The sequence below is a fragment of the Tenrec ecaudatus genome, chromosome 10 (genome assembly GCF_050624435.1).
Source record: "Tenrec ecaudatus isolate mTenEca1 chromosome 10, mTenEca1.hap1, whole genome shotgun sequence".
Lineage (NCBI taxonomy): Eukaryota > Metazoa > Chordata > Mammalia > Afrosoricida > Tenrecidae > Tenrec > Tenrec ecaudatus.
In genome coordinates, this window is record NC_134539.1 from 84,481,629 (window position 1) to 84,505,472 (window position 23,844).

Here is a 23,844-nt window from a genome sequence, read left to right on the forward strand (position 1 = left end):
TGGGAGAAGAAATTCCCTTCCCTCTGTCATTTCCAAAGATCGCCCTACCCGGGAGCCGGGAAGGGGCGATCGACGACACAAGAGCGTGCCCCGTGCTGGCGGGCGCGAGCAGCCCCGTAGCGCAAGGGAGGGCGGGAAAGGAAGGGGCGGGGACGCAAGGGCGAGTCTATAAAGGGCGTCATTCAGCCAGTTCGCTCCTCAGAAGCGCGGAGAGCGCGGCCGGGACGGTTGGAGAGGAAGGCGGCTCCCGAAGGGGGAGAGACAAACTGCCGTAACTTCTGCCGTTCAGGAGCCCGGTTACTTATTTATTCGTTACCCTTTTTCTTCTCCTTTCCCCACAACCTTTTCCTTCCTCCCCTCTTTGTTTTTTCCCCTTTTTTGGGAGACGAAAACCCTCCGGAAAGGAGGAACAGGGCTCCTTTCGCTCCCTTCCGTTTCCCCGCCTCCTTCCCTCCCCCACCTCTCCTCCCCCCGGCCTTCTCCCTGCTCGGGAGGTCCTTCCCGGTGGCCGCCCCGACGGGGTCTGAGCGCCTAGGCGGAGGCGGCGCAGGCTTTTTGTAGGGAGGTTTGCGCCTGCGCAGCGCGCCTGCCTCCGCGATGCACGGCGGGGGCCCCCCCTCCGGGGACAGCGCATGCCCGCTGCGCACCATCAAGAGAGTGCAGTTCGGAGTCCTCAGTCCGGATGAACTGGTAAGCGGCTCGGCGCTCCCACTCCTCCTCCCGCCCGCACTCGCGGGCGGGGCTGGACGGTAGCTGCGGAAACGGGGTTTTCTAGCTGCCGCGCCGAAGGCCGCGCTGTCTCCTGCCTCGTGTCTCCCAGAGTTAAATTTTGAGAGTCTGAGCAAGCTGGAGAATCTTGGAGGAAGCTTGTAGAAGGGACTGGGAGGAGAGAAAGGGGGGCCGATTGCACCCGAGCAGACGAATTTCGGGGAGCCTTGTCCCCCCTACAAATATGAATATTGAGCACGGCAGTTTTGCCCTCATCGCCCTCTTGACAGATACTGTCACTGCGCCTCGCTTTGGTAGCGCAGTGGTTACACAAGTTAGGCTACCAACCGCAAGGTTGGCAGTTCAAAACCAGTAACCCTTCTGGGAGAGAAAGAGGAGGCTTTCTGCTGCCGGAAGAAGTTACCGTTTGGGAAACTCAGAGGGGTCGCCCATCCTAACCTGTCTGTCGCTGTGAGTCCAGATGGGCTCGATGGCAGTGAGTCAGCCACAGATACCTGGGAAATTGAGCTGCCGACTGACCTGCCTCCTTTGGGAAGGGGTCAGGGAAACAGACAATAGCATATGAATAAATGAAGGAGCAAGATATTGTAGTTCATGTCCCATGCATAAAATAAAGCAGGGATAATGGGCTAGAAACCCACTGAGGAGGGAAGACTTTTAGATGAGGTGGTTGGTGTCAGGCAGGAAACCATCTCTGACTGAAAGGCCAGTGTGCCTGAGATTTAGGGAAACGGGCTTAAGAGGGATCTTGTCAGTATTTCCTAGGAGGAAGCCATTGGAGACGCGGGAGGGTGGCATAATCAAATGCTCATTTAAAGCAACAAAAAAGCCAAGTACCAGGGTTGCCCAGGGAAGGATCCTGGGGGGTGGAATAAAAATGGAAACGGGAGTGGGGTGGGGGTGGGGGATGGAAACAGGGAGAGAGGGTAGGCCCTTGGGAGGGTTGTTGGTGACTAGGACTTTGTTTTTGTGTAGCTAATATTCTCACCAATTGGCTGAGGAGAATGGCGTTAAACCCCTATGATGTGGCCTGGGAGACCATTTTGCTGGGCAAGAGCTCAGCTGTGGAGTGAGAACGTTCTGACCTCGCACCACGCCACGGGATACATTCCAGATGGAGTTAAAACTTAGATCTCAAAAACCTGAAGGGGTGGTGGGGGGAAGGCTTTGAGGGACCTGACATCAGAGACAGAAATCCTAAGTAAGGAATGAATTACAGGTAAATGGTTCTGTGGGCTTACTATGTGCTGAACAAGGAGCTCAGCATTTTGCATTCAAAAAGCAAGGCCGATTTCACTGTAAAAATAAGAGCCACTTATGTTTATCAAAGATGCCATGGATAAAGCTTAAGACAGATTGGGAAATATTAGCATTTTGACATACTGTTAGATTTCTTAATACACAAATCAGTAAGAGAAGCATATATCTAGTAGAAAAGTGAGATGGGGAATATGAATAGACCACAGAAATAGTGCCGTAGTAGAAATGGCAAATATAAGTCTGCTTGCAAATCCCAGAAAGGCTTTAAAATGTAATATTTCCCTCTCCCTGATTTCCCTGTTATCAAAAAATACTGGGAAATGTGCGTGTTTAGACACTTGGTGCAGTAAACAAGTACACTCACTCATTTAAATGGAACCTAATTTCTGACATTTCACATTTAGGACAATAGGATAATCTGTGTTGACAATATTAACGACATACCTTGGGCAATTATGAATGGCGAGATATTGCATAGTTACGGTTATGCCTGGGTTCTGAATTTTCAGGGGTCTGGCAGTTAAGTGATGATGTTGTCATCCTCCATTTTTGCATAAGACATTTTCACATAGCGACCTAGTCTTTGGAACCTCACTGTGTCTCAGTAAATGCATATTGGGGGTATAACCTTCCCGGAGGGCCCAGTCTCACATTTTTTATCAGTCTTGATTTCTGCATTTAATTGGATCCAGCATTTTCAAGAATTTATTAAAAACTCATGTCCCTTCTCCACTCTTGCCTTGTTTTGTAAATGGCACTACCATTACTTAGGCAGAATCCCCTCCCTCTCTAATCTAAAAGCTACCTTTAACTCTTCTTTCTCAGTCTCCATTCAGTTCATCTGCAAGCCTGTCAGTCTGCCTTTCCCAATATGTCTGGGATCCAGCCTTTTGTGAGCAGCCTCAGTCGAGCCAGATACCGTTAGTTTGCAGACGGGCTAGAGACATCTTTTCCTCTCGTCTCTCCCCCGCAGACTGTTCTCTCCAAAGGCTCCCCAGTCCCTTAGATTTCAAACAAAATGCAAACTCTGTCCTGGACCCCACAAGGTCCTTATGACCTGGCCCTTGGCTTTCCTTAGCATTCTCCTTTGGGCCTTTTTAAGGGTTTTTTTTTTTTAAATTAACCACACCGAACTGCTTGTTCCTCCAATCTGACCAGCTCGTTTCTGCCTCCAGGACGGTATGACTCACCTTGCTTCTGCTTGGAACAGCATGCCCTAGCTGTCCACAGAGCAGGAGAGCTCTGCCCTGACCACCTTATTGAAAACTGCACTCCTGTGGTTTCCTGGGCTCAGCTCAGCTGTTAGCAGAAAGGGTGATGATGGTGGTTAGTTCCCCCAGACCAGACATGGCTGAGAAGGAAGATCTGGTGATGTACTCATGACAACTCTGCCATTTGAAAACCTTACTTTGACACACACACAGTCGCCGTGAGTCCCCCTGTTCTGTTTTTCATCATAGCCTGTTAACCAGAAATGGCAAGTTGGATGTGTTTCTGCTCCCTTGCGTGTCATCTTCACAAGTGATCTTGTCTGTATGACTTATCTCCGTTCCCTTGACACCTTGATAGACTTGAGTTGCAGTCTGGAATGCATGGAGATGATTGGACATAGAGTCTTACCGCAGTAGTGTTTGAAGACGATGATGCTAAACAATTTAAATACTCATTAATAGGGACCCTTTGACTAACTCGGGGCATAGTCTTACAATTGAGCAAGGTCTTCCAATGGGTTAAATCCACAGTTTCTGAACTGCTGATGTGCCCCGGGCAACTCGGCTGACTCACTAGGGTTCAGTGAGATATTTTAAATGTTGGAGAAAACACCAGCCACGTTGTGGTGTGCCCTGGGAGCTACGAGGTGGAGCCAGCTCAGTTTCAGCATCACATGGCATGGATGCCTTTCTTGATGATGTCATATTTTTGTGAAGCTGGAATCTCAGCAGATGCTAAGTACGTGGCAAAAATCAATGTGAAATGAGAGCAAGGCTGCTGCTGTCCAATTAAAATCCAAGATTTGAGAAGTTGGGAAATCAATACATAACAAGTACTATTAGTAATTTGATAAATAAAAATGTTTTTTCAATTTTTGCGTTATTTTTTCAAATGCTAAGCTGTTAAGGACAGAATTACAAATGAGTTGTTTGGATCTGGCTACCTAATATTGGATCTTTTAGGTGACTCTTGGCATGGAGGGGGCTGGGAAAGTTGCAGAGACACTAAGCGCATTGGAGGTAGCCCTGGTGGTGCCGTGGTTAAGCGCTTGACTGATCAGACCCAGCAGCTAGGGCAGGCTTCCATGAAGATGACAGTCCGGGAACACCTGTGGGGCCGTTCTGCACCGTCCTGGCCTAAGTGTGACTCCACAGCCATGGGGAAGCGCCTGATGACCTGGTCCAGTCTGGCAGTCTCTGGCTTAAATTGAAAAGTTAACAGAATGAGACCTGACATATCTTGATGCATTTTTTTAAAAAGCTTGTAAGACTGTTGACAACTTATAGGGCTCTCAGATAAGCATTAGGCTGCTTGCTACCTTATGGTCACTGGTTCAAACCTAGCAGCCTTTCCATGGGAGAAAGAAGAGCCCATTTTCGTAAAAATTTACAAACCCATGATACCAAGGGCTCAAGTAGAAATAAAACGTTTTGCGAATGACAGCAACAAATGTACAAATGTGCTTGACACGATGGATGGTGATAAGAGTTGTACAAGCCCCCAATAAAATGATTAATTTTTTTGTTTTGTTTTGCAAACCCTCTGAAGTCCTCTTACAGGCTTCTAAGAGTCGGCACCGACTGCACTGGTTTGGTTGGGTTCCACTTTGGGTAAAGGGGATATGAGAGTTGGCTGGGCATCCTTTTGTGAACGAGTGGTATTTAAGGTTGGAATATGCTCAGATCTTGGGGACGAGTGGCTGCAGGAAGCCCTTAGAATTGCCATGTTTGCTATTATACGAGGTTTTGGTGTTGCTGTTTTGTTCAAGTCGGGAATGAGATGTGCTTGATTATTCCCAAAATTTATCCTCATTCATTAAAAGCCTTTATGCCTACTGTGGGATGTATAACTTCATTTATACCCTAACAACTCTTTCCAGCAAGGACTGAACGCTGTAATACACTGCATTAGCTAGAGCGTAGATGACATTGGTGACTTAAAATTCAGTGATAGATTTCCTACACATACAGCAAATACTTTTTCTCCACCTGTAAACTATTCAGCACTTGACTGCTAATCAGATAGTTGGAGGTTCAAGTCTACTTTTGGGAGAAAATTCTGGTAACTTGCTTGTAAAAGCCAGCCATTGGAACCCAGTGGGGGAGGGTCATTCTGATGCACATGGGATTGTCATGGACTGGAATCTGTTTCATGGCAATTTATTTTGTTTAATTTTCTTTTTGGTACCATGTGCTGCATACTCCTGGGCACTGAGAGCACAAAGAGAAAACCAAACACGATCCTTGCCCTCAAGGATGGCAGGGCCGTGGGAGAGACAAGTGTACAAACAAAAGTGCTGACAGCCACACTCTGGGGTATCGAGAGGAAGCGTGCACGAAGACTGTATAGGAAGGCGACCTCTGAGCGGGTGCTTTAAATGAGTAGATGCTGACTCAGAGGAAGCATATGCAAAGCAAAATGGACTCGGAGAAGTTGTGTGTAGTTGGATTGTGATGTGTGTGTGTGGGGGGGATGGAGAATACAGAAGCACATAAAGCTGTTAAAAGTGGGTTGCTTCAGAAGGGTAAGGATCTTGAATACTTTGCTGAAGGCCAAGGGAAGAATATTACTGTTGATTGTCTTCTACAGACAGGCTTTCTGCGCTCACACAGCTCTGGTGGGGCAGGTCCTGAGCTGGAACCTACCTACTTTTGACCTACCACCTACCACCTCAGAAGTTTAACCTTCTAGACCACAGGCTCCTTTTTGGACGAAAGACTGCTTTCAACTGCCATAAAGCGTTACAGTCTTGGAAACCAACAGGTGCAGTTCTGCCCTGCCCTACAGGGTCTCTCTCAGTGGGCATCGACTTCATGGCAGCAGCGAGTCTCTTGCTCAAGAGCCTGGTGGCGCTGCCTGCCAACTGCAAGGTCGTCAGTTTGAAACGACTAACTGTTCCACGGGAGAAAAGATGAGGCTTTCCCATCTTTCAAGTTAAGAGTCCTGGACACCCAGGGCAGGTCTACCCTGTCCTGTAGGCTTGCTCTGGGTCAGAATCTACTTGATGCAACTTAGTTTGGGTTTGGTCCTCTTTGCAGAAAAAGACAGACAAAAAGAGGAGTGGTAACTACTGCTCTTCCCCACATCCCACTGGACAACAAGACACGTTCGTACTGTTCGTTGCCTTTCATCCAGGATAAGTGTGGGTGTCTGCTTTTTCAGCCCCTCCGAGATTGTCCAGGGGGCCGGATTGTCTTCTTTGGAAAACTGTTCCTAGTCAGTGAGGAAACCAGTGTTCGGTTGAGGGGTTAAAGTTAAAATGGATGACAGAAGGATAGTCCTTCCCATCGCCTGAGCCTCTGTGTCTGCTGCACAGCCCACCCCTCCCTGGCCTCAGCATACCTGCCCCTGGAGCTCATAGTTCACAGGTGATACTGGGGGAGACGCGGAGGAGGACGAGCTTTGACCAGCTGTTTAACTGAGGCTACTAAGCGTTTGCTGGCATCCAGCATGAAGGATGGGTGGGGCCTGCCCACCGGGAGCCTCTGACCTTTGAGGGGGCGCCTCTCAGAGAGGAACCTGGGGAAAGATCCCTGGAAGAAGACTGCTTGAGCTGACTCTTGAGATGGAGATTAGTTCAGCAGAGAGATGGCCTGTGTGGGGATTGTGCTGCTGGCAACTAAGCAGGGAGGTTTGGTGCACTGGAAAATGACGGTAGGAATGTCACTTTGTCTGCCATTACCCGGGGTTTGGGTGTCGTGAAGAAGAGGGTGTGAATGATCCGCTTTCTCCTCGGGAGAGAACAGGCGGAGTGTGCTGTGGATGGATTGGGAAGGGGAAGGCTGACCCAGGAGACACGACTTCACCACCTGAACTAGACATTGGAGGAGCAAGATGCCAAGCCTAGTGGGCAGGTAAAAGTGTGACGGGGCCTTGGAGAAAGCTAGGTAACAGCAACAACTGTCTTTCCTTTGGGCTTCAGCGAGCTGACCCCGCCCCTGGTGGCTGGAGCACTTCCCTAAAGAAGGGCCTCGACTCTCAGCTGTGCAATGGAGTCTGGCTTTCTGACATGAGGTTTCTGTGGGAAAGAGAATGGACTTTCAGACACATCCACGTTGAGCTGTCTGTGGACTGTCTGCCAAGGACCCCGGATTATGGTGAAATGTGTGTCCAAAGTAGCAGAAAAGATGAGAACTGGAGGTAGCTATTTGGGAGTCGTCGGTAGGTGTGTGGAAATCAGAATGGGTAAGCTGAGAAGTCCACCTCAAGCCTATGGAAGCAGCAGAGGAGTCTGGGAGGGAGGCTTCAGGAGCGTGTGTGGAAGCAGAGGGCGAACCCCACAAGCTGAACAAAGCTTTCATCTCCAGTGTCACTTGCAGCAAAGAAGCCTGTGACTGGCTGTAGACTTGGCAGAATGTGGGCGCATCAGCCTGTCTGAGGTGGCTTTGGTGATAGGATAATGGGAGGCGATGTTTAGTGAGAAAGCTGTGTTTTGCCCATTTGAATTCACTCATCCTTTCTCCCCCAGCATGATGTTGTCAAAGCGAACAGACAGGGCTTTCGATCCGCTCCACCTTTTGCTTCTAGTTGTGTGACCGTGGGCCCGTCAAGTGTATGATATGGAGAAAGAGACCTTGACGCTTACTTTGTGAGTGTGTGTGAAGAGTGAACATCAGCCAGCACTGGGCTTGGCACCAGGAGGATGCTAAATTTATTCCAGAGCAGCGGTTCTCAGTCTGGATCGCGACCCCTTTGGGAGTTGAATGATCCTTTCCCAGGGTTGCCCGGTTCATAACAGTAGCAAAATGACAGTTATGAAGTAGTAATGAAAGTAGTTTTATGGTTGAAGGGGTCACCACAACATGAGGAACTGTCTGAAAGGGCCGCAGCGGCATTAGGAAGGCTGAGAAACCACCGTGGTAAAGTCATTACGCCCCAGCCTGGGTGAGAGTGGGTGATCATGGGTGGGACAGAGGGAGGGTGGCATTCACTTTCTACTGGCGCCTTTCTCAGAAGGGAGGCATTGGCAGGTTACCTCAGGCAGTTTCAGGTTTCTCAGAAAAAGGGCCTAGAGGATACGGATGTCCATCCTAAATTCAAGCTCCAAGGAAAATGCGTGTCTGTCACCTCTTCCTCCTGGGAGGTTGGGGGACCAAAGCCCAAGAAATTAAAAACTCTTGGCTTTCATGTGGGTAGGTACTAAAGGCCACTTTGGGCTGCCGAGTCCGGGGCCCCTGGTCCATCTTGTGTCAGCGTTTGAGACTCTTCCTCCCTCACTGGCTTGACACCATGCTTCCAGGCACTGGGTCAGTCCTGAGCCCCCGGTGAAGCTCGTTTTCCTCCCCGTCTTCCCAGAGGAACCTGGTGGGGCAGTGGTTATGTGCTGACTGCCCCTTGAAAACCACCAGCAGCGCCAAGGGGAAACACTGGACTCTCTACTCCCATCCACAGTGAGACCCGGGAACTCACTAGGGGGCGCTCGATGGCAGTGAGTCGTCCTAGGAGGGCACCAGCGTGGGTGCATCTTGGGCTGCTGACCACAAGGTCATCCTTGGGAGAAAGAGGAGGCTTTCTGCTCCTGTAGAGTGACAGTCTCAGAATACACAGGGCGCTTCCACCCAGTTCTCCAGGGTCGCCAGGAGTCAGAATCCAGTTCTCTTGCCTTAGGGTAGTCTCATCCACACACAGAAGGGTTTAGTCAGGTGAGACCTTGGAGAAAGGTGGGACAGGTAGGCTGTCACACCACCAGGTGGACAGGTCCCACTGGGCTCCAGCTGGGGACTCAGTTTAGACTTGGTTTCCAGTTTGGGGGAGAAGTAAAGTATTGCCCACACACCACCCCCAGCAACCTTGTATTCTTTCTTGTGGTAAAGCCTGAGCCTGGCTCTCGATGTGGACTCCAAGAGAGAGGGCTGTCTCAGGCTCAAGTCCCAGAGGTGGTTCTCTGGAAGCAGTTCGAGGGGAGAAGTCCCTACTTCCACCCAGACGGGCCAGAACCAGCTTTTGGTTTAGCATTTGCTGAAAAGACAGCCGTCCCTTATGACACTCCCTTTAGGCTACACTGGGAATCATACTTAGGTGCTGTGCTTTTTTTTTTTTTTGTCTCCCCCTCCCCCCTCCAGAAGCGAATGTCTGTAACAGAGGGTGGTATCAGATACCCAGAGACGACGGAAGGAGGCCGCCCCAAACTTGGGGGGCTGATGGACCCAAGGCAGGGCGTGATTGAGAGGACGGGCCGCTGCCAAACGTGTGCAGGTGAGGCCTGGGGGCATTGTTACCTGGGCGGACTCTTGTGGGGCAGGAGGGTGGCTTGAGCCCTTTAGAGAAAGCTGGGGCTAATGTGGAGCTGGAATGGAGGAATGTCAGCCGCGTCCTCTCCCAGGAAACATGACGGAGTGTCCTGGCCACTTTGGCCACATTGAGCTGGCCAAGCCTGTCTTCCATGTGGGCTTCCTCGTGAAGACCATGAAGGTCTTGCGCTGTGTCTGCTTCTTCTGCTCCAAACTGCTCGTGGACGCTGTGAGTAGCTGAGGGCCCTGGTGGGGAGGGGCTGCTTGGTGGACGGTAAGGGTGGGGGGGGCAAGCCCAACTGCCCTTTCTCTGCTCTGTCTCCAGAACAACCCGAAGATCAAGGACATTCTGGCCAAGTCCAAGGGACAGCCCAAGAAGCGACTCACACACGTCTATGACCTTTGCAAGGGCAAAAACATCTGTGAGGGCGGGGAGGAGATGGACAACAAGTTTGGTGTGGAGCAGCCCGAGGGAGATGAGGATCTGACCAAAGAGAAGGTGCCTGGGACTGGAGGCTCTCGGGCTGGGAGCGGGGCTCAGGAGGCGGTCAGTAGGTTCTGCAGGGAAGGAGGAAACAGGAGATGGAGGAGTGCCAGGGGCTGGGCTGGCCCAGGCGGAGGGTGGCGGGGCTAGTTCTTAGCCCTGGACTCTGAGGGTGCCCTCTCTCCTCGGAAGGGCCATGGCGGCTGTGGGCGCTACCAGCCCCGGATCCGGCGCTCGGGCCTGGAGCTCTATGCCGAGTGGAAGCATGTCAACGAGGACTCTCAGGAGAAGAAGATCCTGCTGAGCCCCGAGCGAGTGCATGAGGTCTTCAAGCGCATCTCCGACGAGGAGTGCTTCGTTCTGGGCATGGAGCCCCGCTATGCGCGGCCAGAGTGGATGATTGTCACCGTGCTGCCCGTGCCCCCGCTCTCTGTGCGGCCCGCTGTGGTGATGCAGGGCTCGGCCCGCAACCAGGTCAGCCTCTCGACCTCGGGCTCTCCCCCAGATGACTGGGTCTGGGGGGCAAGGAAGCCACAGGGGAGGTGCCTAGGCTGATGGAGAGAGACCTGTGCTTTGGAAATGTCACTTAGCTGCCAGGTGACTGGCAACGAGGTCCTTCAGCCCAGCGTGTTGCCTTCCCTGTGAAAGGCCTGCCCCTCCCCCCGGGGGGGGTGGGCCGTAAGGGTGGAAGGGCTGGCCCTGAGTGTTCCCTGGTGGTGGCTGCGATGGTGGTGACTTTGGCCTTACTCAGGACGACCTGACACACAAGCTGGCCGACATCGTGAAGATCAACAACCAGCTCCGGCGGAACGAGCAGAACGGTGCAGCGGCGCACGTCATCGCTGAAGACGTGAAGCTCCTGCAGTTCCACGTGGCCACCATGGTGGACAACGAGCTGCCTGGCTTGCCCCGTGTGAGTCTGCACGTCCCCAGGCCCAGGGAAGGGGCAGCCGGAAGCCTCAGTCCTGGTGGAGAGGTCAGTGCTAACTCCTGGGGACTCCCCGTGCCCGTTTTCCTTACAGGCCATGCAGAAATCCGGGCGTCCCCTCAAGTCCCTGAAACAGCGGTTAAAGGGCAAGGAAGGCCGGGTACGGGGGAACCTGATGGGCAAGCGTGTGGACTTCTCGGCTCGCACAGTCATCACCCCCGACCCCAACCTCTCCATCGACCAGGTCGGCGTGCCCCGCTCCATTGCTGCCAACATGACCTTCGCAGAGATTGTCACCCCCTTCAACATTGACAGGTGCGCCCACTTCAGAAACCCTGCTTTGGAGCCCAGGCGTGAGGCCCTGCTGCTGCTCTCTCGGCCTTAGGCGATGGGCTCTGGTGGGAAGGCAAGGGGTTCTGCAAGTCAGGAGGCTGGACCTTCACTCTCAGTTGTGGCCTTGAGGTGCAGGTGGGTGGTCACAAGGATTTGTGGGGAGCATTTTGTTTATGGCTTCTCTTTTCTGCCTAGACTTCAAGAACTAGTTCGCAGGGGGAACAGCCAGTACCCAGGGGCCAAGTACATCATCCGAGACAATGGCGATCGCATTGATCTGCGTTTCCACCCCAAGCCCAGCGACCTTCACTTGCAGACCGGTTACAAGGCACGTAGCAGGAGGGTCTGTGAATGAGCACAGGCCGGGGTTGGGCATCAGAGGCTGGCCTGTACATGAGGTGCCAGGCGTGCCCATACTGTCTGCCGCTGACCTTCCCCAGGGCTGTCCCATGACCCCAGGGAAGCCGGGGTTTTCTAGAGGGTAGGAAGGCGCTTTGCCAGAGGTCTCGGGCTGACTTCCCTCAGACTGAGTTTCCTGGGATGGAGGGACCCGGCACCCTGGTGTCTGCTGTTGCTGCACACGGACTAACTCCACAGCAGTGTACATTTGCTTCTACAGAGCATTGGAGGTCCCTGGTGGTTTTTCTCTCATCCCTAAGGCCTTTTCCGCCCTCACCGCCCTAGGTGGAACGGCACATGTGCGACGGGGACATTGTCATCTTCAACCGGCAGCCGACCTTGCACAAAATGTCCATGATGGGGCACAGGGTCCGCATCCTCCCCTGGTCGACGTTTCGCTTGAACCTTAGGTCAGCCCCATGATGGAGGGAAGCAGCTGGGAGCAGCGGGGTGGGGCTGCCCCCCGACTTCGCAAGGGCCATGTGCCCAACCTGGCTGCCTTTCTCGCTGCAGTGTGACCACCCCGTACAATGCAGACTTCGATGGCGACGAGATGAACTTGCACCTGCCGCAATCCCTGGAGACACGAGCAGAGATCCAGGAACTCGCCATGGTGCCCCGAATGATTGTTACCCCGCAGAGCAACCGCCCGGTCATGGGCATTGTGCAGGACACGCTCACAGCAGTGCGCAAGTTCACCAAGAGAGACGTGTTCCTGGAGCGGGTATGAGGCCCCGGAGCAGACCTGGAGGCTGGGCGGGGAGAGGGGGGAAAGAGCAGCCCGTGAGGTTGTGCCGTCTGCCCAGAGTGAGACTGGCCTTCTGGTAAGGTAGAAGGAACGCGGGTTAGGGGAATCTGGGGACCTCTAGCACGCTATTAAATTCCTTAACATTCCGTGTAATTCTGAAATTCCTGGTGTTACCTGTAAAGGAAAGGTGAAGGGAGTAAAGTTTTTATTTAGCTGTTTATTTAGTTTTACCTTCACGTGTTACCTTATTTTCTAATTGTGAAAGTACTCCTGCTTGTGTAAAAACAACGTTCAGTTAATAAAGATTTAAAAATACTTTACCTGGCGACCCTTTGCTTCCAGCGTCTGGCGGTCCCTCAGCTGACGTGAGAGCCGACTCCCCCATTGTCCCCCCACAGGGAGAAGTGATGAACCTCCTGATGTTCCTGTCCACCTGGGACGGGAAGGTCCCCCAGCCGGCCATCCTCAAGCCACGACCCCTGTGGACAGGCAAGCAGATCTTCTCCCTCATCATTCCCGGCCACATCAACTGCATCCGGACCCACAGCACCCATCCTGATGACGAGGACAGTGGCCCTTACAAGCACATCTCTCCTGGGGACACCAAGGTAGAGGCTAACTTCTGGACACGGCGGGCGGCAGGGCAGGGGGAGGAAGGATTTGGCCACGGGAGTCAGAACCAGGCCTCTGAGTCGATGCTTTGTTCCTAGGTGGTGGTGGAGAATGGGGAGCTGATCATGGGCATCCTGTGTAAGAAGTCTCTGGGCACGTCTGCTGGCTCCCTGGTCCACATCTCCTACCTTGAAATGGGCCATGATATCACTCGACTCTTCTATTCCAACATTCAAACCGTCATTAACAACTGGCTCCTCATCGAGGGTACGAGCTGGAGTGCTACCAAGACCCCCCCCCCATGCAGCACGTCTCCCCTGCTTCTTACTGCCCTTCCTCCTTGGCTTTGGGGTTCTTCCACCTGCTCTTTGGGCTACATTTCCAGAGAAGCTAAAGGGGTGCTGTTGCTGTTCCTTCCTTCTAGGTCATACCATTGGTATTGGGGACTCCATTGCTGATTCTAAGACTTACCAGGACATTCAGAACACTATTAAGAAGGCCAAGCAGGATGTAATAGAGGTGAGAGGGAAGGTGGGGCAAAGACTGAGTCAGAAGAATCAGAGGACTTGAAAGGGTGTGAGGGCCGAGGAAAAGGGAAACAAGCAGGGGCTAATGTCTTGCTTAGCGCTCTGCCCCCTTTTTTGCCCACCCAGGTTATCGAGAAAGCTCACAACAATGAGCTGGAGCCCACCCCAGGGAACACTCTGCGTCAGACCTTTGAGAACCAGGTCAACCGTATCCTCAATGATGCCCGAGACAAGACTGGCTCCTCGGCCCAGAAATCCCTTTCTGAATACAACAACTTCAAGTCTATGGTGGTGTCTGGAGCTAAAGGTTCCAAGATCAACATCTCCCAGGTGGGGGTCCTTGTCTTTCAGATAGAGGGTCACAGATTGGAAGGAAAGAGGAAGCCAGGCGTGTTGGGTGGCGGGAGCTGGAGAAGAATATTGGCGACGCGGGAGGGAGTTCAGCCTGCCCTGCTCTTCTCCAGGTCATTGCTGTTGTCGGGCAGCAGAACGTGGAGGGCAAGCGGATCCCATTCGGGTTTAAGCACCGGACTCTGCCTCACTTCATCAAGGATGACTACGGGCCTGAGAGCCGAGGCTTTGTGGAGAACTCCTACCTGGCCGGTCTCACACCCACCGAGTTCTTCTTCCACGCCATGGGCGGTCGTGAGGGGCTCATCGACACAGCTGTCAAGACCGCTGAGACAGGTGAGGCCTTCAGATCCTGGGCCCTGCCACGGGCCCTGTACCAGGGGTACCACAGGCTGAGAAGCCAAGGTGGAAGTTCAGTTCTGGGCATGTGTGGAAAGGGTGGAGGCGACACGCTTCAGAGTGTGGTTGATGACCCTCGTTCTGACTGCTGTGGAGCCGCATCCCGAGGTGCAGAGGCTCTGCTCTGGGCCCATCAGTGGGGCTTCTCCTGGCCCCCTTGTAAAGCCCCGAGGGCTGGGGTCTCCCGGGGAGAGCTGGCTCTTGCACCACCTGTGGGGATCAGGCAGACTAAACCCCAGTCTCACCAGCTGCCTGAGTGTGGCCATCCTTCTCTGCCCGCGGGGCCTCCCCTCAGGTTACATCCAGCGGCGGCTGATCAAGTCCATGGAGTCGGTGATGGTGAAGTACGACGCCACAGTGAGAAACTCCATCAACCAGGTGGTGCAGCTGCGCTACGGCGAGGACGGCCTGGCTGGCGAGAGCGTGGAGTTCCAGAACCTGGCCACCCTGAAGCCTTCCAACAAGGCTTTTGAGAAGAAGTGAGGAGTGGGTGCTATCCCTGGGGGGAGGGTATCTTCAGGGTGTCCCCTCCTCCTTCCTGACCAGAGGATGCCCTGCCCTTTTAGAGCATTGTCCTCACCCCTCTGAGAGCAGAAGGGCCTTGGGGGAGGGGGGGTTGCGTTAGAGTGTACAGGTGAGCTTTGACCCTGATGGTGGCTGAAAGCTAGCCCAGGGGTGGGCACACATGCCCAGCCCCACTTGGCAGCCAGGCTCTCCGATCCTCTCACCTAGGATTCCTGCCCCAGAGCCCTGTTCCCATGGGCCTGCCACTCGGGGAGCCTCACCGTGCACCTTCGGGGCGGGGGGTGAGCACCCTTGTCACCCTCTGCTGACGGGCACGCTCCTCCATTCAGGTTCCGCTTCGACTACACCAACGAGCGGGCCCTGCGGCGCACCCTGCAGGAGGAGCTGGTGAAGGATGTGCTGAGCAACGCGCACATCCAGAATGAGCTGGAGCGGGAGTTTGAGCGCATGCGGGAGGACCGCGAAGTGCTCCGGGTCATCTTCCCCACTGGCGACAGCAAGGTGCGTGTGGGCGCTGGTGAGTGTGCCAGCTCGGGCTGGTCCCTGCCCATGACCCGGATCTTCCTTCTGTCCCCCGCCCACAGGTCGTCCTGCCCTGTAACCTGTTGCGCATGATCTGGAACGCCCAGAAAATCTTCCACATCAACCCACGCCTTCCTTCTGACCTGCACCCCATCAAGGTGGTAGAGGGTGAGTGACCTGCTCAGTAAGTGGGTGGGCCCAGGGAGGCCCAGGGACAAGAGCCTGCTGAGCCCTGGGTCGACCATCTCTTCGCCCTGCATTTGGGCCCAGGAGTCAAGGAGTTGAGCAAGAAGCTGGTGATTGTGAATGGGGATGACCCTCTGAGCCGACAAGCTCAGGAGAATGCCACGCTGCTGTTCAATATCCATCTCCGGTCCACGCTCTGCTCCCGCCGCATGGCTGAGGAGTTCCGGCTCAGTGGAGAGGCCTTTGACTGGCTGCTTGGGGAGATCGAGTCCAAGTTCAACCAAGCCATCGTGAGTGTTGTATTTTCATCCCGTCCTTGGTTTTCTCCCTTGACCCGTGACTTCTCGAGCTCCTAGGATAGCCCAGCTCGGCCTGCAATCACCTGCCAGCCGCTGTCATTGCCTGAAAGGTCTGTGCCCGTGCCAGGCCTGTGGTTCGTGGCTTATGCCGTTGTATCGTGGCAGCCTCGGAAACCTGGCCGGGGGGGGGGGGGGCGCGGGGGGGTTGTTGGTTCCATGCCACCAGGCAAAACCTGAGGTGCGGACAGGTTGTGCGACTACATCGTATCCCAGGGGTGTCATGGCTGGGATTTGAATTGGCATTACTGTTTTTTATTTTCAATGTCCTGGGCAGAATTCTGATTCAGATGGTGGTAAGGGGGAAACACACAACTATTAGAAAACATTGCCACTGCCTTTAAGAACGTATGGGTGCAACAGAAACACGGGTGAAGGGAAACAACGGATGGTGTAAGATGAAAACAATGATTTGTAATTTATCGAAGATTCATGAGGGTGGGAGAGTGGGGAAAATGAGCTGATGCCAAGGGCTCAAGTAGAAAAAAATGTTTTGAAAAGGATGATGGCAACATACATACAAATGTGCTTGACACTGTGGATTGTTGTAAGAGACACCCCCCCAAAAAACCAATTAAAACAGCAACAGAATGTTATAGCTAAAGGAAGGGGAGACAGAAAAGTATAATACGAGTCCCCTTTGAATCCACTTAATGCCAATCCAGTTTTATAAGTTGATAGGGAAGACCTCCGTGTCCAGGGGTGGTCAAGACCACATGGTGTGGGCAGGAGACGAGAGGGACATCTGTGTCAACTTGAGCGACAGCAGATCCAGAAATGAGCCCTTAGTTTATGGCCATGTGGGTTCTGGGGGCTGCGAAGCCAGTGAATGGGGAGAGGGTGGTTCTTGTCTCAGCGGTGCTGAGACAACTGGGCATCCACTGCAAACCGATGAAGTCGAGGCCGTGCCTGACAGCCTGCTCAGAATAACTGAAATTGGGTGTGAGAGTTAAAACTTCACACGGAGCTCGTAGAAGAAAATGTAGTTCTGATGTTCTTGACCTTGGATTAGGCAGTGGTTTTGTAGATGATACCAAGAGCCAAAGAGAAGAAATTTGACTTTATCATAATTTAACATCTGGTACTTGAAAAAGAAACCATTTAGAAAGCGAACAAACAACCCACTGAACGGGGAGAAACATTTTTAGTTATGTAACTAATAGGGGATTTGTGGCCAGAATATAGTACACCTAAGCCTTGGAAGTCAACAATAAAAAGGAAAAAAAAATGTTTGGGACAATTTTTGTCCAATTACATACAAATGGTCAGTAAGCTGTGAGGAGATGGTCAACCTCATTAGCCACCAGAGAAATGCAAATCAAAAACCACACTTAGCCTATTTCACACTCAATAGGATTGCTGAGACAAACGTTGCTGAGAATGTGGAGAAACTGGGCCTGTTAGGATAGCTGAGGGAATGGTGCTTCTGCTTGGAAAGGAATCTGATGGGTCCTCACAGTGCTGAGCACAGGGCTCAAGTGACTGTGTGACCTCGCAGGTGAGAGAACTGGAGACATGTTCACCTAGAAGCAGAGACTCCACAACAGCATGGCTCACAGTGGCCACGCTGGGGAACGAATAAGCAAGATAGAGGTCTGGACCAGGGCAGAAAGCGTGAGCTCTCCAACCGGAACCCCCAGCCCCAGGAGCAGGTCCATTCCAGCTCCTAGCAACCCCCTCGAGATTCCGATGCTGCAGACCTTCCCAAGAGCAGGCAGCCTCACTGCTCTTCCCAGGAGCAGGTAGTAGGTTTGAACGCTCAGACTTGCAGGTAGCTGTCCCAATGCTCCCGTGACAGCATCACCAGGACTCTAGACAGACGTAGACACCCTTAGGTGCATGTGACGGAAGAAAAGCAGTCTAGAGGATACTTAACTGTGATCCCAACTAAAAGGGTAAATTTTATGCCATGTGCTTATATCTTCAATTTAAAAAAAATTTTATTGGGGGTTCTTAACAGCTCTCAGCACAGTCCATCCATCCATCCATTGTGTCAAGCACATTTGTTTGTTTTGGGTTTTTGTGCTTTTATTTTTTAAATCATTTTATTGGGGGCTCATACAACTCATCACAGTCCACACACAATTGTGTAAAGCACATTTGTACATTCATTGCCCTCATCCTCAACACATTTGCTCTCCACCTAAGCCCCTGGCATCAGCTCCTCATTTTTCCCCTCCCTCCCCGCTTCCCCGTCCCTCATGAACCCTTAATAATTTATCATTAATTTTGGAACAATCATTGTGTACAGATTAATTGTCCTCATGTTGATCGTGGTGTGAAAAATGTAACAAATACGGATCGGTTTGTGTGGAAGTTGTCAAATACGCTCCTAGTGTGCTGCGTAGATTTTCACCAGCTGCGCTGCAGTACCACGCTCTGCTGGCCTCTGATTCTGACTCAGCCAATCCCACAGGGCAGATTTGAATTGCCCCATGGGTTTGCAAGCCTGTTACTCTTTACAGAAACAAACTGCTCCGTCTTCCTCCAGAGCAGCTGGTGGGTTTGAGCCTCCAACCTTGTCATTGGCATCCAAGTGCTTTAACTGCTGTGCCACTGTTAGACAAAATTTCGCATGAAGACTGCTGCAAAACAAGAATGTACCCTGTCATTTGAGCATGTTTCCCTCTCCCAAGTTTGGGTTTTAGGTGGCACTGGTATCTGGGGCTGTAGCTAAGTGGTTCACTGTGAACAGAGCTCTAGACCCAAGTTTCTTACGCTCCGAGTCTGGGTGGCCCTGGCTGTGTCTGATTCACGGAGCGGCAAGCACTCGGCCATGTTTCTGATGCCAGCTTCCTGTCCTCCGCAGGCCCATCCTGGGGAAATGGTGGGTGCTCTGGCCGCACAGTCCCTGGGGGAGCCTGCCACCCAGATGACCTTGAACACCTTCCACTACGCTGGGGTGTCTGCCAAGAATGTGACGCTGGGCGTGCCCCGACTCAAGGAGCTTATCAATATCTCCAAGAAGCCAAAGACCCCGTCCCTCACTGTCTTCCTGCTGGGCCAGTCTGCTCGAGATGCTGAGAGAGCCAAGGTGGGGAAGGCTGTGGGGCTGCTGAGCTTAACAGGTGGAGAAAGGGGAACTTGTCCCTCTGAGTAGGAGGTTTTGGGGGGTTTGAAGTAGTCTTTGGAGTTCCAAGAATCCGTGTTCCTTCCCAGGACATCCTGTGTCGCCTGGAACACACCACGTTGAGAAAGGTGACTGCCAACACTGCTATCTACTATGATCCCAACCCACAAAGCACCGTGGTAGCAGAAGACCAAGAGTGGGTGAATGTCTACTACGAGATGCCTGACTTTGATGTGGCCCGCATCTCCCCCTGGTTGTTGAGGGTGGAGCTGGATCGGAAGCACATGACAGATCGGAAGCTGACCATGGAGCAGATCGCTGAAAAGATCAATGCTGGTGAGGCCGGGCGGGCAGGCCCTGCTTGGACTTCTACCACTGGTGTGTTCGCGTCCCTCTAGGCCAGCGGTTCTCAACCTGTGGGTCTCGACCCCTTTAGGGGTGAACAACCCTTTCACAGGGGTCGCCCAATTCATAACAAAGGAAAAATGACAGTGATGAAGTAGCTATGAGAATTATGTCATGGTTAGGGGGTCACCACAACATGAGCTGTATTCAAGGGTCACGGCATTAGGTGGAGAACCCCTGCTCTAGGCCACTTTCCGTGTACTGGGTCTGTTGCTCCCAGAAATCTGTCCAGAGTGCCCCCTCCTCAGCTCTCAGTGTATCCAGGTCCCGGGACATGCCCACTGTCCTTGGTGTTTCACCTCCTGCGGAAGAGTTCTGAGTACGGAGGGCAGGGACACAGGGCAGAGTGTGGTCTGTCTTATGGGTCACCCTCCTCCCTGCCAGGCTTTGGTGATGACCTGAACTGCATCTTTAACGATGACAATGCCGAGAAGCTGGTGCTCCGGATCCGGATCATGAACAGTGACGAAAACAAGATGCAAGAGGTGCGTAGGACCCAAGAAGAAATCACTGTCAGCCCAGAAAGATGCTACCTCCCATTTGTGCCCAGTGAACTGTTAGATGCTCCATCTAATGGAAGTTAGTGGGAAGCAAAGGCTTATCCATTTTTCACAGTTGAAATCGGAAGCCATAGAGGCCAACCCGATCAAAGAGGTGGTGCTGGGTCCCCACCTCTCTCTGACTTGACTTCTCCCCTCCCGGAGCTCCTGTAGCGTATTCTTGGCGGGCAGTCCCAGCGGGCAGCACAGGGGCAGGGTGTGCAGTAGGAACTGCTTTGTCCTCGGGAAAGTGGGGAGAATAAGAACCCAGGAAAATGTTTGGTCACTGAGCTCACTCCTGGGCCCTAAAAGATGCTTGTTCTTGGTTAAGCACCAGGGCCAGAGGAGGAAGTGCTGGGTGCCCGGCTCTAGCTGCATATGTACATGTGTGGACAGAGGACCTTGCATAATGGGAATTTGGTTAGGAGGGTGAGATGTGGGCACCTCTTCTTAATTTTTTTTAACTACTTTTAAAATATCATCGATTCGCTCACTGGATCTGAAGGGGGCAAGGCTGGGGTTTGGGGGGAGAGCCAGAAGAGGCCCAGGATCCCCTGCTGAAGCCCCTCTCCCCCTTGTGGCAGGAGGAGGAGGTAGTGGACAAGATGGATGATGATGTGTTTCTTCGCTGCATCGAATCCAACATGCTGACGGACATGACCCTGCAGGGCATTGAGCAGATCAGCAAGGTCAGCCCTTCTCTTGCAACCTCCTGCCCCTACCCCGTCTCCCCCCTGCCAGCCTGACGGAGCTCCCCCTCCCCCTCAGGTGTACATGCACCTGCCCCAGACGGACAACAAGAAGAAGATCATCATCACAGAGGACGGGGAGTTCAAGGCCCTGCAGGAGTGGATCCTGGAGACGGATGGTGTGAGCCTGATGCGCGTGCTGAGCGAGAAGGATGTGGACCCCGTGCGTACCACGTCCAACGACATCGTGGAGATCTTCACGGTGAGGGGCCAGGGCTGGCACCCAGACTGCAGCTGCCCACAATTTCCGTGTACAGTCTGCCTCGGACTCTGGCACTCTTGAGCCGGGTGCCGGGCAGCAGCGAGGAGCGTGCTGAGGTGACATGGTGCTGACTGCCTCCCTCCCCTGCCAGGTGCTGGGCATTGAGGCCGTGCGGAAGGCCCTGGAGCGGGAGCTGTACCATGTCATCTCCTTCGACGGCTCCTACGTCAATTACCGGCACTTGGCTCTCCTGTGTGACACCATGACCTGCCGTGGCCACCTCATGGCCATCACCCGGCATGGTGTCAACCGCCAGGACACGGGACCTCTCATGAAGTGCTCCTTTGAGGAAACGGTGATGGCAATACTGCTGAGCAGGGCAGGGGCGGGAGTGGGAAGTGGGCAGTAGGAGGAGTCGTGTCCTCCACTAGGGCCCGAGGCACTGAGCATGGAGGGTCTCAAGGTGCCCCGTGTTTGGCCCTTCAGGTGGACGTGCTCATGGAAGCCGCAGCCCATGGGGAGAGTGACCCCATGAAGGGGGTCTCGGAGAACATCATGCTGGGCCAGCTTGCCCCCGCTGGCACCGGCTGCTTTGACCTCCTGCTCGATGCCGAAAAGTGCAAGTATGGCATGGAGATCCCCACCAACATCCCCGGCCTGGGGGCTGCTGGGCGTGAGTATGGACCTCCCGCAGGGTGAGGCTGGGGGTGCCAGCCCCTGGGGCTCTGCTCTGTAAGTCACTGCGCACCTTGTTCCAGCCACCGGCATGTTCTTTGGCTCCGCGCCCAGTCCCATGGGCGGCGTCTCCCCTGCCATGACACCCTGGAACCTGGGTGCGACTCCTGCCTATGACGCCTGGTCCCCCAGTGTAGGTGAGTGCGCCCAGCCGGCGAGCCAAGGTCCCGGAGGGGAGGTTCAGGGGGAGGCTATGGAGGCAGGTGCGATTTAACCTGTTTTTCCCCACAGGGAGCGGGATGACCCCAGGGGCAGCCGGCTTCTCTCCCAGCGCTGCTTCAGACGCGAGTGGCTTCAGCCCTGGCTACTCCCCCGCCTGGTCTCCCACCCCAGGCTCCCCCGGCTCCCCGGGTCCCTCAAGCCCGTACATCCCCTCACCAGGTACGTGGTTTCCGTCTTTGCTTTTTTCCTTGTCCCTTCCTTCCAGGTGAGTCTCTGCATCCCTCTAATTTCTCTATTGGCTTCCTTTGCCCAGGCGGTGCCATGTCTCCCAGCTACTCGCCAACATCGCCTGCCTACGAGCCCCGATCTCCAGGGGGCTACACGCCCCAGAGTCCCTCTTACTCCCCGACCTCCCCCTCCTACTCCCCGACCTCGCCATCCTATTCTCCTACCAGTCCCAACTATAGCCCCACTTCGCCCAGTTACTCCCCGACCTCCCCCAGCTACTCGCCAACCTCCCCCAGCTACTCGCCAACCTCTCCGAGTTATTCTCCAACCTCTCCCAGCTACTCACCGACCTCCCCCAGCTACTCGCCAACATCTCCCAGCTACTCCCCGACGTCTCCAAGCTACTCGCCGACATCTCCCAGCTACTCCCCGACCTCCCCCAGCTACTCTCCCACCTCCCCCAGCTACTCTCCTACCTCCCCCAGCTACTCACCAACGTCTCCCAGCTACTCTCCCACCTCCCCCAGCTACTCACCAACTTCCCCCAGTTATTCACCCACCAGCCCCAACTATTCTCCAACCAGTCCCAATTACACCCCGACATCACCCAGCTACAGCCCCACGTCCCCCAGCTACTCACCTACTAGTCCCAACTACACCCCGACCAGCCCCAACTATAGCCCCACCTCGCCCAGCTACTCCCCAACCTCTCCCAGCTACTCGCCCACCTCCCCCAGCTACTCACCTTCAAGCCCAAGGTACACACCGCAGTCTCCCACCTATACCCCGAGCTCGCCCAGCTACAGCCCCAGCTCGCCCAGCTACAGCCCCACATCCCCCAAGTACACCCCAACCAGCCCTTCCTACAGCCCCAGCTCACCCGAGTACACCCCAACCTCACCCAAGTACTCGCCTACCAGCCCCAAATATTCGCCCACTTCCCCCAAGTACTCTCCTACCAGCCCCACCTATTCGCCAACCACCCCAAAGTACTCACCAACATCACCCACCTATTCACCCACCTCGCCTGTCTATACTCCAACTTCGCCCAAGTATTCACCTACAAGCCCCACATACTCACCTACATCTCCCAAGTACTCTCCTACCAGCCCCACCTACTCTCCTACCTCTCCCAAAGGCTCTACTTACTCTCCTACCTCCCCTGGCTACTCCCCCACCAGCCCTACCTACAGCCTCACTAGCCCGGCCATCAGCCCCGATGACAGTGATGAGGAGAACTGAGGGCCTTCAGAGGGTGGCCGCAGCTGGCTAGGGAGGAGGGCGCCTCAGTGGGATTCCCCGGCCCTCTTGTACATAATGTCTGTGACATAGTTCCCCCCCCCACCCCCCCGGCAGAGCGCTGGTTCCCGTTTTCAGTGGGCGGCTTGTCTTGTTTTCTCAGTGTGCTTTCTCAGAACCCGCCTGCCCAGTTGTGATTTCTCCTTCCTACGTACCCACCCCAGGCCTGCCCCACACTGAGGAGCCTGCCTTGCCTGTGGTTTAATTGGGGCTACAGGGTGTTTTTACTTCTTAAAAGGGAGGGTCGTTCCTGTGTTGTGGGTCATGAGAGCGGATCCTCCAAAAGAACAAAGCTGAAACTGCCTCTTTTTGTTTGTTATTTTATTTTTTTTTGAAATTTAAATAAAGTTTACTAATTTTGACCAAAAGTGTGTGCTTCGAGTGTGTAACTGGTGCTTGGGGGAGGTAGGCGTACCTAAACCCCCGGCCCCCGCCCCCATGGTATGCATCACACGGCCGCTGACCCCTGCAAAGTCGGGGACACTTGATGGAACAAACACGGAGACCCTGCGCTGCTGGACCTTCTCCGCACTGGATTTGTTGGGTCAGAAGATGGCTTTGTCCTGCATTGACACTCGGTAAGTGATGTCACAGCTTTTTTAAAAAGTAATTTTATTGGGGCTTATACAACTCATCACAATCCATCCATCCATT

The 23,844-nt window shown here is 53.7% G+C and overlaps 1 protein-coding gene across 1 annotated transcript; it reads left to right on the forward strand.

The window, feature by feature from the left end:
- The first annotated feature begins 191 nt into the window (after positions 1 to 191).
- On the forward strand, positions 192 to 23,552 carry POLR2A (RNA polymerase II subunit A). The gene is made up of 29 exons (XM_075560856.1): positions 192 to 690; positions 9,264 to 9,396; positions 9,524 to 9,660; positions 9,757 to 9,930; positions 10,108 to 10,389; positions 10,667 to 10,828; positions 10,938 to 11,158; positions 11,372 to 11,504; positions 11,861 to 11,985; positions 12,089 to 12,299; positions 12,722 to 12,931; positions 13,034 to 13,202; positions 13,360 to 13,454; positions 13,589 to 13,792; positions 13,927 to 14,149; positions 14,508 to 14,691; positions 15,067 to 15,238; positions 15,322 to 15,427; positions 15,530 to 15,735; positions 18,611 to 18,835; positions 18,961 to 19,207; positions 19,661 to 19,761; positions 20,400 to 20,504; positions 20,584 to 20,766; positions 20,918 to 21,121; positions 21,253 to 21,439; positions 21,525 to 21,638; positions 21,733 to 21,882; positions 21,977 to 23,552. Exons 1-29 carry the CDS (start codon positions 598 to 600, stop codon positions 23,131 to 23,133), a joined length of 5,913 nt encoding a protein of 1,970 aa, XP_075416971.1. The 5' UTR covers positions 192 to 597; the 3' UTR covers positions 23,134 to 23,552.
- Positions 23,553 to 23,844: the final 292 nt, after the last annotated feature.